Source organism: Musa acuminata, chromosome BXJ3-1 (genome assembly GCF_036884655.1).
Source record: "Musa acuminata AAA Group cultivar baxijiao chromosome BXJ3-1, Cavendish_Baxijiao_AAA, whole genome shotgun sequence".
Taxonomy (NCBI): domain Eukaryota; kingdom Viridiplantae; phylum Streptophyta; class Magnoliopsida; order Zingiberales; family Musaceae; genus Musa; species Musa acuminata.
Window position 1 is genome coordinate 39,499,226 of NC_088349.1, and position 15,412 is coordinate 39,514,637.

At 36.6% G+C, this 15,412-nt stretch overlaps 1 protein-coding gene across 1 annotated transcript; it reads left to right on the forward strand.

Moving 5' to 3' along the window:
- Positions 1-9,668: 9,668 nt before the first annotated feature.
- Positions 9,669-11,606, forward strand: LOC135628681 (transcription factor bHLH84-like). The gene is made up of 5 exons (XM_065135492.1): positions 9,669-10,413; positions 10,490-10,720; positions 10,812-10,877; positions 10,974-11,039; positions 11,131-11,606. Exons 1-5 carry the CDS (start codon positions 9,955-9,957, stop codon positions 11,215-11,217), a joined length of 909 nt encoding a protein of 302 aa, XP_064991564.1. The 5' UTR covers positions 9,669-9,954; the 3' UTR covers positions 11,218-11,606.
- The last annotated feature ends 3,806 nt before the right edge of the window (positions 11,607-15,412 follow it).

Here is a 15,412-nt window from a genome sequence, read left to right on the forward strand (position 1 = left end):
TGGCAAGTTGTCAATCTACATCTAATTCATTTGTTTGGGAAAACAATTCTAACAAAACACCAATGCAAAAGTTACATACCCAAAAGAAAAAGAAAAGAATACAATATTCATATGATTGAATTCAGCATCATGATCTAAGTCCACTCTAGTTTATATCAAACTATCAACGGAGAAAAGGTCATATTTTTAACAATGATAAAATAATTATAAAAAAGAAAATTCCCTTTAGAATAACTTAAGAGTGGTTTTTCTTCTGCACTATATCCCAAAATCTTAAGAGTATTTATAGAATAATATCTTGGGGTAAAATATAGGATATTTAGATTTTGATTAATAAATAATAAACTTTTAAGCTAACAAAATAAAAGTGTAAAATTTAGAAATGCCTAAATATTACCTTAAGGCAAAATCTCATCCTTATATATGGCATAGATATGAGATTTTCACCTTAAGATTTAACTAATATTATCTCTCATAAGAAAATATTTATAGAGTGGCTTGACTTGTTTTTTTAATAAATTAAATAGTAAAATAAATAAAGATATAATTAAGAGAGAAATGTAAAGAAGAAAAAAAATTTGGTTATTTCTGAATTAAATATATTAGGATTATTTATAGAAACTAAAAGTATCCCAAATATTATTATGAAATAGTACATGTCGAATGGACATATCTTTTTATAAACAATCATAGAACATACGTTATATCAGGCCTGGTATATAACATGTCATACATCATGGATCACATCACTGAGGCATAGGGTATCCTATTTAAGTGTATCCTTTCTTCAAGAGTTTTTAGGGACATACTCCTATAAAGTGATATTCTATGTCTCATCAGCATGAGATATTTCTAGAAATTTTTCATATCAAATCTTTTAAGAATGGTGTCTATGTACCTAGACTAGGACAAACCAAACACCCTCTTAGATCTATCTCTATAGATCTGAATCTCCAAGATATATGATGCTTCCCCTAAATTCTTAAGAAGGACTAGGGATTTTTTACTGGTGTACAAGGGAGGTAATCTCAAGGTTGAGGACTATATGGACTCGAGTTTCTAGTTCAATGTCGATGACAGCAAGCCAAACTTGTTAGGATCAATACAACACTAAGAGGGGGCTAAATTAGTGTAGCAATAAAAATAACGGTTGCGATTCCAAATCTTTCCGAGTTGATAAAAACGTAATGAAGAAATCATATTGAAAAGATATCGACTTGAAGTAAATGCACAATGTAGAGTACAACTAAGTAATGAAAGTAAGCAGTAAGGAAAGAACACACTAGATTTATAGTGATTCGGTCATTGTGACCTATGTCTACTTCTGATTCCTCCTCTATCGAGGTCATCGACATCCACTAATGGTCTTTCTTTAATAGGCGAAGACCACCCATCATCTTACAACACTTTGTCCTTTTTAACGAGTTTAGGAGACAATACTTACAAGCCTCGCACCTTACTTGAATGATCAAAAGATTTAGAAAGGGAGGAGGAGGACACTTAGCACTTTTATAATAATTTCATACCGCACACTTCTAGATTTTTGTTCACATTTTGTTACTCTTTTATACAGGAAAGAGTGGGGTATTTATAGGCCCCAATAACTTCAAAAATAAAGCCAAAAAGTGTCTTATCATGAGTTTCTAGGGAACTAGCGGTACCACCACTAGTACTTGGTGGTACTATTGCCTGACACTATGACACTAGGTTCTATTGGTACCACCGCTCGGTAGCATTAACTACCGGTGGTACCATCGCCCATACCACTTGGGAGGTTGAGCCTCAGGTGGTTCCACCGCTAGCTCCGACGGTGCCACCACCTAACTGGGCTCCAAGCCATTGTTTGGGCCATCAATCTAGCCCATACCAGCCCTAAATTGAATCTCATTGGCCCCTAATTGAGTTAATAGGATTTTTCCTAAACCTAACTCAAATTAAGACCTAACTACATCAATTAAGGCCAAAACAATTATAATCAAGCAATCTAGTTGTCCGGCACGTCAATTGTTCATCCAAACTCCTGAAAAAACTTTCGGTGCACTTTTGGTAAACTCCCGGCTAGCTTTTGGTGAACATTCGGCATATCATTCAGATATTTAGCGTATCGCCTGACCCTCCATCATGTTGATTCCTGTAACATTCGTTCTCAGCACATACTTCAATTCTTCCAACCCGATATCCGATCTTTGACTTTGGCCTAACGCTCGATTCTACCGTAATTATTTTGCTCTTTTCCATGTAGTTAGTCCTATATCACTTATCTCAACATATGGATTAGATCATTAATTTATCAATTGATTTCATCATCAAAATCTAAGATTCAACCAAACTTAGGGTATGTGTTCATCCTGAATGAATGAGCAATAAGCTAGAAAAGTTCCAAGCAAGACACTACTATTGACTCAACCACCGGGGTGGAGTATATTGTTGTGACAAAAGCAACAAAGGAAGCAGTTTGGATGAAAAAGCTCATCTTAGATCTAGGAGTCGTGCCGAGCAGCAAAGAATCGATTCCCTTATGTTACAACAACAATAGCGTGATTGCTCAAGCAAATGAACCTAGGTCTTATTAGAAGTCCAAGCACGTTTTGAAAAGGTTCCATTTGACCAGAGAAATCGTAGCCTATGATGATATAGTAGTGAAAAAAGTTATGTTTAAGGATAATATTGCAGATCTACTAACGAAGCTAATATCTCATATTATTTTTTAACATCAGCGAGTTTAATGGGGATTAGGCATATGAGTGATTGACTTTAGGTCAAGTAGGAGATTGCTAGTTATAGGTGCCCTATAAGCCAATCACATGTGTGATGACACTTGTAATATGTTATACAATCTTTTTGCTTAATAATAATAATGATATTTTCTTACTCTATATTGTATAATAAATATATGTTGTGATGTCCTTGAATCTATACAATAGGAATTGGATCATGATTAGATCATGATAATAAGACCAATTTCCTTTAAACACAGATCCTAAATATTCTTAGTCATAGGTTACTCAAGAAGAATATTAAGATAATCGGATAGACCGATGTACTATATACCAATCCATATGAAAGAGGCAGCTAATCTTATAGCTACTTGTGTGGGCACATTAGGGATATAGTGCAGGTACTCATTGGAGAATACGTTTATTGAATAATTTGTTTACAGAATGTTGGATGATCAATGATACCTTATCGTCAAACAATGATTCTGTAGTCCTAATTATGTATCTGGTCCTTGGACTTAAGATATCAAGGATGCCTTATTTGAGTACTTCATTCTTTAATACCAGACTTATAGATTTAAAAATTCTAAATCTAGTACAAATAGTCATTAAGAATAATAGTTAACCTTACGAAGGTAATTGTGCGTCACTAAAAGATCATCCACTCTCGGTATCATGAAAAGAATATCCCGTGTGCTCTCATTCAGGCAAATCCCTAGCTAGGGTCACTTAGATTAAGAGAGATGAAGTTCTCCGAGAGAATTCGATAAGAGTGAGACTCGAATGGATTCCGTATGGGTCTGATAACACCATGCCCAAAATACGATATTTAGAATATTAAATACATGAGGGAATATAGATATACTATAACTAAGGGTAGATAAGTCCAATGGATTAGATCCTCATATAATGTTTGGGGACTATAGCATAGTGGCATAGTACATCTATAGTTGATGAGTTAAATAAATTATTATGAGAATAATATTTCACTAAGTCAGAAGAGGTTTTGACAAGTGCAACTCATAGCCAACTCGGTATTGAGCCTACAGGGTCACACATAATAGGTGGATGACACGATGAATAGAGGATTTGATATAGAATGTCCAATATGTCCCTTTTTTAATAGATCCATTGGGTGAGACCCAATAGAACATAAAACTTAGAATGGTTATTGGATGAGGATCTAATACCCATTAAGCTATTACATGGGATCCATTAGGGTTAGCAAGAAGGAATCTTTATAAATATGAGTGGGTCTCCATGAGTCATAGGCTAGACTCACTTGAGCCACCGGCCTCCCATCTCCTCCTCCCCATCTCTCTTAATTGACACCTCCCTTGTGTGAGAGGACAACAAGAAGGCTACCCCTTCCTTGCTCAATTCCGCTGTCACCCTACTACATGGTGAAGCACCGTCATGAGGAAAGAGTCTGCCATGAGGAGGTGTGTCACCGCTACCATCCACCATGTGAACTTCTGCTAAGGAGGAGTTTGCGAGAGGTTCTTCATCTAAGCGAACTAGGATCTATATTTTAGAGGATATACGAGTTCCCTTATGTGAGAATGTCTCACTCTTTGATGAGGTTTTATCATTTTGAGATTTGAACTCTCGATCATATTTCGATAATTTGATGATTTTTGTTTAGGAAATAATTTTTGTTTTAATTTTTCGCTACGCAAGTGATGCTCCCAAATATTTTCCAATAAAAAGTACCTCTAAAATATATCAATTCCTAGGTCATGCACATGTATCTTGGTTATCTAAGAAATAAAACTCTATCACACTATCTATAACTGAATTTGAATATATTGGGACAGGTTGCATAAATAATTTGGATGAAAAATACTTTAGAAGACTATGAACTTTGCTTGAAAAAATTTCCTATAAAGTGCGACAATACTAATACAATTTGCTTATCAAAAAATCAAATTCAATATTCTCAAACTAGGTATATTAACTTTAGACATCATTTCATTAGGTATCATATAAGCAATCATGACATATCTCTATATTTCATTGACACAAAACATCTAGCAGATAGTTTTACTAAACCACTAAGTGAGGAACAATTGAATTTTATTAGATGAGAACTAGACATGTTAAATCTTTCAAATGCATGATTAAAGACCTCTTTCTTTTGCTAATGACTAAGGAGGATATTTATCCAAATAAATCATGATCCTTCGGTGTTCATCGTATGAAATTTATTTTACACGACTCTTTTGTATTCATGACTTATATCTCCATTTATTTTATTGATGGCAAAAAGGGAAAAAAAGTAACTCATAATTTTTTATGACAAGGGGGGGAGAAGTAGTAATTCATGCTTATGTGTTGAACAAGAAGAATTATAATGCTTTTATAACTTTTTTGTTAGTAGTCACTTATACCTAACTTTTGTTAATTATTCTTTGAAATTCAAAGCTTGATTAAATATTTAGGCTTGCAATGATAATATTAATAATATTGAATTTGTTTCAATTTAAATTTAATAATATTATTAAAATAATATTATTTTAAATTCAAGTTCATCATATTTTTAAGATGACATATAGATATAGGGAGTCTTATTAAGACCCTGTCATCAATTGACTTTTCGATGTCCATAACTTGATGTAATATTTAGATCTTTAATGTACCATGATATCAAAGTGATTGTTATTTTTATACAATTGGATCGTTGATATACTCCTTTCTTTTTGCTGATGACAAAGGGGGAGAAGTAGCGACTCATATCTTTTATTATTGATAAAGGGAGAAAGTGGTGACTCAGGTATGAACAAAAAGAATCATGATGTCTTACTTATGATTTTTTGGTTATTATACAACTCATGTTTGATTTATGTAAATGATTAATTTATAGTTATATTTTGATTGATATTATACATTGATAATGGTTGAAATTTGAAACTTGAAATGATTATGATTCTAACATAAAATTTAAAATTTGATTAAATATTCATATTTGGGCTTGAATGATTGAGTTATAATATCGATAAGATTAAATTTATTTTAACTTAAATTCAATATAAGAATTTAAAATGATATATAATCATTTGAGTTCATGTTTATTATAACTTTTTAAAATAATAAATAGATAGGGGAGTCTTGTTAAAACTCTATCATCAATTGATTGTCATTATTAAAAAATGAAAGATTGTTGAATATTTGATTTTAATAATGAAACCAATTAATGAGTTTATTGGACTAATATACTTTTAAAATAAGTGACGTAGAAAATACTTCGATCATAGATCACCAAAAAGCCAACTATTGAGTAAGAAAGTTGAACGTTGTGTCAAAAAATTATCATGTCAAAAATTGGACATCAGATGAATTGATCGATGTGTTAAAACTTAAACTTCATACTAAAAGTTCAAGTATCATGCTAGAAGGATCAGATATTATACCAAAAAACTGAATGTCATGAGAAAGTCAATATGTAGGTGGAATGAGTAATATACCGAAGGAAAGAGCAATGTGTTTGAAGTTTGAACAAAGTGCTAGAAAATCGAATGACATGTCATAAGAGTATATAATATGCTAAAGGCTTCAAAAATATGTTAGATGTGTGGTTAATTTGTGAAGATCTAACTGAGGTTATTTTGGGTCAATTTAAGTTTGTATTAAACTAAAACAAAGTTTGCATGTCATGAAAGCTATTGAGATTGAAGTTGGATAGTGGTATCACTAGGCCCAAGTGGTAATACTTTCTAAATCAACCAACAAGCATTGTTTGTGCTTTATCAACCTTTCCAATAGTGGTATTGCCTATGGCAACGATAGTATCACCTATACTAATGATAGTAATACTAGAGTCTAGATTTGTAATATAGTTGCAGCAATAGTACCATCTAGTGCTGGTAGTAGTATCACCCATATCTCGAAACTTTGGGAATTTAAATTTTTTGCTCTATTCTTGAAGCATTTTGAGCATATAAATATCCCACTCAAGCTTGGTTAATGAAACATCCATTCTTAATTTAGTAAAGTATTGTAAACTAGCATAGTTTGAGCCTCTTATTCTTTTTTAGTTTAGTTATAATTATATGTAGTATGAAGTAAGAGAGAGTATAAAGATTATCTCTTTATCCCGAGAAAAGAGAAAGTTATAACAGGATAGTGATCTTTACCGATTAGAAAGAAGATTAATAGTAAAAACCGATAGTCTCGAGGAGTCATGAGTGGACGTAGGTAGGAAAGACCAAATCAATATAAATTTATTTATCTTTTTTTACTTACCATTTATTTATAACTTAGTTTTATTCTATTTAATTGAGTTTTGGAAACGTGTTGATTTATAGATCAAATTTTATAATCAATTTGTACTAATTCATCCTAACACTTAGGCTTAGTGATAGTCTCCCAATTAATTAGTTTCATGCGAATGTAAGAAGAATCAATATTTAAAAAAAAATTCTTAGCAATCCCAGTTATATGGTGTAAGACAGAATCAGAAATATTTCAATTGAAGACGAGGCGAGTGGGTATAGAGTTTACTAGAGAAGCTTGCGAGATGAGCCCTTTGTACCAGCTTTAGACCTTTGAAAGAGCCTTATCCATAAGAGTGTTTTGGAAGCTTAATGGAAACCAGCCCAAAGATAGGAAGGAACCGTAGGTACATAAAAAGTCAACTACCCTCTTTGATAAGATGATTGAAAACATTAAGAACCTGAAAGATATTGGCACAGTATCCTTTATTGACACGTAAAACCAAAAGGTCATAAGTGAACATCAAGTGGGGCACCCTTATTCCTTTAAAATCATTAAATAAGTTGATAATAGAGGAGAGGATTTGTTAGGCAATGATAAAAAGATTAAGAGAGAAAATCTAGGGATATACAATCTACAGGAGATAAATGAGAGTCAAAATTTCAAGATTTAACAGCAGAGCCATTAAACCTGTTTCATGTTTATATTCTCTAACAATTATTTAATAGCAGCTAAGATTTTTCCAATTGGACGAGGAGTTCTGTCGAGGAAAATCCTTCCTCCGAACTTATATAAATAAATAGAGAACGCATATCAAACAAAAGATATATCTTCTTTGATATATGTTTCCTATTTATATAGGTTAGGAGGAAAGATTTTTCTCAATAGAGCAGCGAGATTTCCTTGTGCAGTTGTAGAAATGTTAGTTGTTTTCATTATTCATATGGAAACAAAAGTGTTGAAGTGCATTTGATAGTTTCCAGTACTCTCATTTGGCATTCTGTGATCCAAATAATACAAATCTTGCATGTTCTTGAATCCAAATAGTGATAATTTTGAGTCCCCATATGCTAATGGTTTCTCCGAGAGAGGGATTTTGATGTCGGATGATGGAAATGGAAAGGAACAAGTTTCAGACTTCAGCACATTGAAATTGCCACAGCAGTGCCTTCTTGGAAGCAGCAGTTGATCTTTCTAGCTGCCGGGAACTGTCTCCTAGTTGTAGCATTATTTTTTATACCGTTTGACTTGAAGGATTATTTCTGCTTAGTCCATTTGGTTTTTGTATTTTTGACTCATGCTTAGTCAACTCCAAGAATTATTTGTTCAGATGGAGGAGGAAGCCATGTCTGTTGAGTTTGTCAAAAGTCAGACACTGCCACAGCCCCATAGTTCATACCTTCTGCAGCATCAATGTTTCTTAATTGTGTTGATACCTAGTACATGCTGTTCTAAATCCTTTAGCTGAGAGCATCAGATGGCAAACACACTGGACTTTCATGTTTCTTAAGATCACAAGGTCATTTCAAATGTCAGGGCTGATCCAATTGTAGATGTATTTAAATTTCTGACTTCCATATTGAATTTTCTAGTTCAGAAAGACTACAAGACTTCTGGAAGTTATATTATCTTATTCCTTGTTAAAGAAAGTTGCCACTAATCATCAACCTTTAGATGTAGAGGTTGTAAGGAGTCCTTTTCATGGTTGTCAAACTACATAAAGATAGATCATAAATGTTTTGTATAATTCAAGCTGCATTATTCAATATACTTATTCCTTCCAACTGCAACCACAAAAACGTGCAGGGGAGTCAGACTAATCTACTTTGCCCATTGTTCAGCATCTTATCTCCCGTTATTATGCGATCGTTGACTTAATATTGGGCTATTTAAATCAAATAACTTGTCATCTTTCTTGGCCACAAATGATTTATCCCAGTAGAAAAGAGAGAGTTGCCCAATGGCATTAGAATTCAGTTTCTTAAAACAAGAAGATGATTCTTGTAAGAAGTTAATATCATTGTATACAGCAGAATTAGAACTTTGGTGAATGTATAAGCAATGTGTTCTACCTTCATATATGTAAAAAAAAAAAATATATATATATATATAGCTAGAGTTCAAGAGGAGTCATGGATCTGAATTGTGTAGCAGCCGTCCAAGATCTTGAATTGCTGCCATCATTATGAGAGAGAAAAAGAAAAGATGATACTGATGAGGACAATCAATGAAGACAAAGAATGTGAATCTAAACCTCTGTGGTTTCCAGCAAATAATTCTCATTTTCGAATTTGATGGTCAATCCTAATGAGAGTCAAAACAACGTTTAGCGATGCCAAAAGTCAAAATTTCTTTTGATGCCAATTAATCCATGTTTAATGGCTCATATATAAGTCGATGAACTGGAGAATGTCAAACCAGATTGTTGAATCCATGTTTAATGGCTCATATACAATTTTATGTGCTGATGCAAGTAGAAATGCTCATTATTTTTGAGAAAAATAAGAAGAAGAAATGTCAACCATTGTTAATTGGATGAAGCAGACATGGTCAAGAAAAGAAATCATCAGGTGAGAGATTGGCTTTTGGCAGCCACAAGAGTGAAAGATGGAACTCAGCCACGGAATCAGTCAAGTTGCTGAAGCAAGACCCAAAGTAAATGATCAAGAAGAACACAGCTCCAAATTAGCATGAAGGTTATGACCCAAGAGAAACAATGGCTGGGTGCTTCCTAATCCTCGCAACACCTCACTCTGAAGCCTCCGTAAACCCATCGGTTAATCATGTTCTTCTAAGATTAATTCATGGCTTCTTTTAATGCACGATTGCCTCCCTCTTGGCTCTTTGCTGTGGTCGCCCATGGTAGACCATCAGGAATATGTCGCCACCAGGAAATAGTTTATTCCCTGCAAATGCTCATCGGAGAGGAAAGTCAAGCCTTTGCAGGCATCATTCTCCCGTATAAGTACTCCCCAATCTCTGCAACTGTCTCACCAAGCCTTTCGATCACTCTCGAGTGCCATCTATGGAGTTTGGAGGCTTGGTCTCTGAAGGAAGTTGGAGCTGCTTCGACTCCGAGGTGATGACACACCTCTGCGACTCCCACCATTTTGCTGAGGAGCAAGATCAAGGCCTGAGCATGGTGACGCCTGCCATGCTCTGTTCTGATCACAGCTCCCATTCATACTCTTCCTACTGGCCTCAATACAATTCTAGTAGTTTTCTTCCTCTCGCCGACTACGGAGGCTACAGCATTTGCACTGGTGAGGAGCAGATCACCGCGCCATCCTTCCCGGGGGATCAATTCAATCTCGAAGTCGGAGGCTTGTTCGAGAAGCCGCCATTTCCCCTTCTTCCCTGTGATCACAACGCCGAGGCCACCAAGAAAAGAGTCACTACAAGTGAGCTTAAGATGCCGGAGATGACAGGAAGCGGGGATGGCCACACCGTCAGCCCCAACAAGAAGGCTCGGGCCGCCGCATCGGTCAGTACTTTTATCTCTCCGCCCACTTCACTGCCGATTCCGAACCATATTGATGGTCGTTGCAAACATCGCTTAGGTGCCTAAGAAGAGGAAGAATCCACAACCCAAGAAAGCTCAGAGGACCGTTGCCACTGCCAATGAAGAAGAAGGCAATGGCGAGCTGAACTCACAAAGCTCCAGCTGCTACAGCTCGGAGGAGGACTGCAATGGTTCTCAGGAGCTGCTGGGTTCTGGCATCACAAGTTCTAGCTCGAAAGCAACAGCTGGTCGGGGTTCATCTACCGATCCCCAAAGCCTTTACGCGAGGGTACGTAACAGACACTGATTTAGGTTGACGACAGTGTTCATTTGTGTGCTCTGATCCGATGCTACTGTTACTGCGTGATCGATGTCTACAGAAGAGGAGAGAAAGAATCAATGAGAGGCTGAGGACGTTACAGAGCCTGGTTCCAAATGGAACGAAAGTAAAGACTCCGACCTCAGAGTATTATTCTCTTAATTTGTGTGCTCGATCACAGAAATCTAACGAATCCCGCCTGTGGGTCGTCGATGTAACGCAGGTAGATCTCAGCACAATGCTTGAAGAAGCAGTTGAGTACGTGAAGTTCCTGCATCTCCAAATCAAGGTGACGCTGCACGTTCTACCATATCTTGTTTGAGCGAGAGATGAAGGAAGAAAACCTCGCTGAGCTTTTTTCTTGAACCATTTGTTTGCAGCTTTTGAGTTCTGATGACCTGTGGATGTATGCTCCTATCGCTTACAATGGGATGAGCGTCGGATTCGATCTAAATATCTCTCCATAGAAGGAGACGGTGGTCGTCAGAATGGAAAGCTGAAGGAAACATGATCGATCATCACTTGAGCAGATCCCTTTAGCTGTGCTTAAAAGTTTTGTGATGGAGATGATGAAAGGAAGAGTTGGGGAATGGATATTACAAAACAAGCATCTTTGTACATGAGATCTCTACACCAAATGCAATGTACAGGGGTCGCTCAATGTTGAATGTTGGATCTAAAAGTATTGCTACAAAATATAAGACATTGTGTGCTCCTCATGAGCTTAGATTGATAATATAAACAACCAGTAGCTCTCATACAGCTCAAAATATTAATGTAATGTAACCCCCAGTGTGGTTTGGTATACCAAAAAAGATGATACGAACAGTAGACTTAAACATATGAATGCCTGGTGTTTGCGCAAAGCCGATGTGCACTCACTAAAAGAAAGCAGCCTCTTTGTGCTTGCTCTGTTCCATCTCAAGGAATTCCTCGGAGTTAAGCAAACCACTTGCACTCAGATTCAAGCTTGGCTTTCCCCTCATAGCTCACTAGATCATATGAGGAGGCTGTGTGTTGGAAGCTGAACATAAGAATTGGTGGAGACTGTGTTAGAGCTAGCCCCAGGATATTTATCAATGGATAATTTTGGTAACACAACAAAGACAATAAAGTGGAAAGAATAAAGCGACAAGAACAAACAAAACACCAGAACACCAGATATACGTGGTTCGGTCAATTGACTTTGACCTACATCCACGGAAGAAAGAGGAGCAAATTACTACTATAAAAGAGGGACACTTACAAATTCCTTAGGAAATGTTCCTAGGCCATAAAACACCTTCAGCTTCCTAAACAAGAAGACTTAAACCATAAGCAGGTTTTCTTGTAATGCCTGCTGTACTTCTTGTGGTGTGTCTAACATCAAAGCTCAGGCCCTTATTTATAGTTCCAAGACGAGACAACAAGTCTGATTTTCTCGATGTGGGACTATGGGACTTGCCAAACTAACAAATCTCCACCTTGGCATGTCCCAACAAAACTTGCTCCACCTTCTTCACAAAAGCCCCAACGGGCAATCACCAACAATGAACACCAACCAAGTCCAAGCACTACTTGAACTTGTAAACCGGAACATGCTTCGTAAGCATATCAACTGGAGTGTCCTTCGTATAAATTTTCTGAACAAGGATCTTTCCCTCAGCAATCAACCACTTAGCGGAATTATCAAAAGAAACTGCATCTGAATAGGTAGTAGGCTCACCAACTTCACTTGTCTCTTTTGCAACAGACAAAGCATATGCAACCAAATTTGCATATCTTTGTGGTGGTCGAATATCTCTCCGTGGTCTATCCTTGGCTATGGAATATTGCTCTTCCTCTGGATCATCTGCGTCAGTAGACTCGGGACCACCTACTGGCATTTTTTGAGTAGAAGAGTTCGACTTAAAAGAATCTGAACTACCAATCTCAAGCTCCACTTGCTTCTGCGCACTATCATTTGTACAACTAGTAGATTCCTCTTTAGAAGATAGCATAGATAATTCATCAAAAGTAACATCTCTACTGATTATAAATTTTGGGGATTTGGGATCAGGACACCATAATCTGTATCCTTTCACCCCAGAAGCATACCCAAGGAAAATACACTTTTTAGCCCGAGGCTCTAATTTTCCTTCATTTACATGCATGTATGCAGAACACCCAAAAATTTTAAAATCAGAGTAATCAGCAGGAGTACCTGACCAAACTTCCTCTGGAGTTTTAAAGTTAAGTGCTGCAGAAGGAGCGCGGTTGACAACGTAACAGGCCATATTAATCGCCTCTGCCCAACAGTCCTTTGTCAACCCTGCATTTGAGATCATACACCTCGCTCTCTCCAAAAGTGTTCTGTTCATACGTTCGGCCACACCATTTTGTTGAGGCGTTATCCTAACAATGCGATGCCGAACGATTCCTTCATTTTTGCAAAATTCATTAAAGTCACCTTTACAAAATTCCATGCCATTATCTGTTCGAAGCCGCTTAATCTGTTTACATGTTTGCTTCTCAATCAAAACCTTCCATTGTTTAAAGGTTAGAAAAACATCATTTTTATGCTTCAGAAAATAAACCCAAACTTTCTTGGAATAATCATCAATGAAAGTCAACATATACCTGGCACCACCCTTAGACTGAACTTGAGCTGGACCCCAAAGGTCTGAATGAATATAGTCAAGAGTACCTTTCGTTTTGTGAACTATCGGAGAATTGAAGTTGACTCTTTTCTGCTTTCCAAAAATGCAATGTTCACAAAAGTCCAGTGGCCCAGTACTCTGTCCGCAAAGTAGACCTCTTTTGCTCAATATGCTCAACCCTTTTTCGCTCATATGACCCAAACGCATATGCCATAATTTGGTGATGTCAGAATCAGACAATGATGATGACGAAACTGCAACCGAACCTGTGACAGTAGTTCCCTGCAGAATATACAAGCTACCAGATCTACAAGCTTTCATAACAACAAGGGCATTTCTAGAAACTTTCATAACTCCACCTTCAGTTGTGTATTTACACCCAAGGGCCTCTAGGGTGCCTAAAGAGATGAGATTCTTTTTCAAATCAGGAACATGTCTAACATTAGTGAGCGTCCCCACAATACCATCATGCATTTTAATTCGGATTGTTCCTCTACCAACAACATCACATGCGGCATTATTGCCTATCAAAACAATTCCACCATTACAAGATTCATATGTGGAAAACAAATCCCTATTGGGACACATGTGATAAGAACAATCTGAATCTAAAATCCATTCATTTTTAGACTTTGTCCTGTCATCAATAGCAAAGAAAATATTTCTAAAATTCTCATCAGATGCTACACTAGCTTCAGCGGATTCAATAGTTTTCTCAACAAATTTTTCCTTTTGCTTTAATTTATTTTTCAATTTAAAGCAATCAGATTTAATGTGCCCCATTTTATGACAATATCTGCATTCCAAATTTCTATGTCTGGATTTAGATCTAGATTTAGATCTACTACTATCAAATTCTCTTTTATCCATTCTCCTCCTAACAACCAGACCCTCAGCCTGATTCTCTCTACTTTCCCCAGTGATATTCTTGTCTATCTGCTCCTTAGATTTCAGTGCAGATTTAATTTCTTGATAAGAAACTGTTTCTTTTTCATAAATCAAAGTATCACGGAAATGCTTAAAAGATTGGGGAAGAGAACACAAGAGCAACAAAGTCTTATCCTCATCATCAATTTTTGCATCTATATTCTCCAAATCCATAACCAAAGAATCAAACTTATCAAGATGCGAGAGTATAGATGTACCTTCAATCATCCGAAGCATATACAGACTCTGCTTCAAGTAGAGACGATTCTCCACTGACCTCTTCATGTACAAGGCTTTAAGTTTGTCCCACATGCTCTTAGCCGTAGTCTCCGTAGCTACCTCCCATAAAACCTCGTCAGAGAGGTTTAGAATGATGCTGGATCGGGCCTTCTTATCCATACCCGCAAGATCTTCCTTTGACGTACCATCTGGAATGTTCTCAGCATCCTGAAGTGCCAAATCAACTCCGTCTTGAACCAGAATGGCCTCCATCTTGAGTTGCCACATGCCGAAGTTGACATTTCTATCGAATTTCTCGACAACAATCTTTGTTATTGTCATCGTTGCCAAAAGATCCCAGAACCAGGCTCTGATACCAGTTTGTTAGAGCTAGCCCCAGGATATTTACCAAAGGATAATTTTGGCAACACAACAAAGACAATAAAGCGGAAAGAATAAAGCGACAAGAACAAACAAAACACCAGAACACCAGATATACGTGATTCGGTCAATTGACTTTGACCTACATCCACGGAAGAAAGAGGAGCAAATTACTACTATAAAAGAGGGACACTTACAAATGCCTTAGGAAATGTTCCTAGGCCATAAAACACCTTCAGCTTCCTAAACAAGAAGACTTCAAACCATAAGCAGGTTTTCTTGTGATGCCTACTGTACTTCTTGTGGTGTGTCTAACATCAAAGCTCAGGCCCTTATTTATAGTTCCAAGACGAGACCAAATCTGATTTTCCCGATGTGGGACTATGGGACTTGCCAAACTAACAGACTGAACCATTGTTCCATGTGGACAGACAAACAGGTTCAATTTTCGCCAATTTCTTACCTTCAACTGCTCTGCTCATTTTCCATCATTCTTCTTATAAGCACATACTATGAC

What these genes read in the sequence shown, in the direction of transcription:
- LOC135628681 (XM_065135492.1), top strand. Translation starts at nt 9,955, where the DNA reads ATGGAGTTTGGAGGCTTGGTCTCTGAAGGAAGTTGGAGCTGCTTCGAC. An exon ending in AGGCTCGGGCCGCCGCATCG is followed by an intron (nt 10,414 to 10,489) that starts GTCAGTACTTTT and finishes AACATCGCTTAG; the next exon opens with GTGCCTAAGAAGAGGAAGAA. An exon ending in CCCAAAGCCTTTACGCGAGG is followed by an intron (nt 10,721 to 10,811) that starts GTACGTAACAGA and finishes CGATGTCTACAG; the next exon opens with AAGAGGAGAGAAAGAATCAA.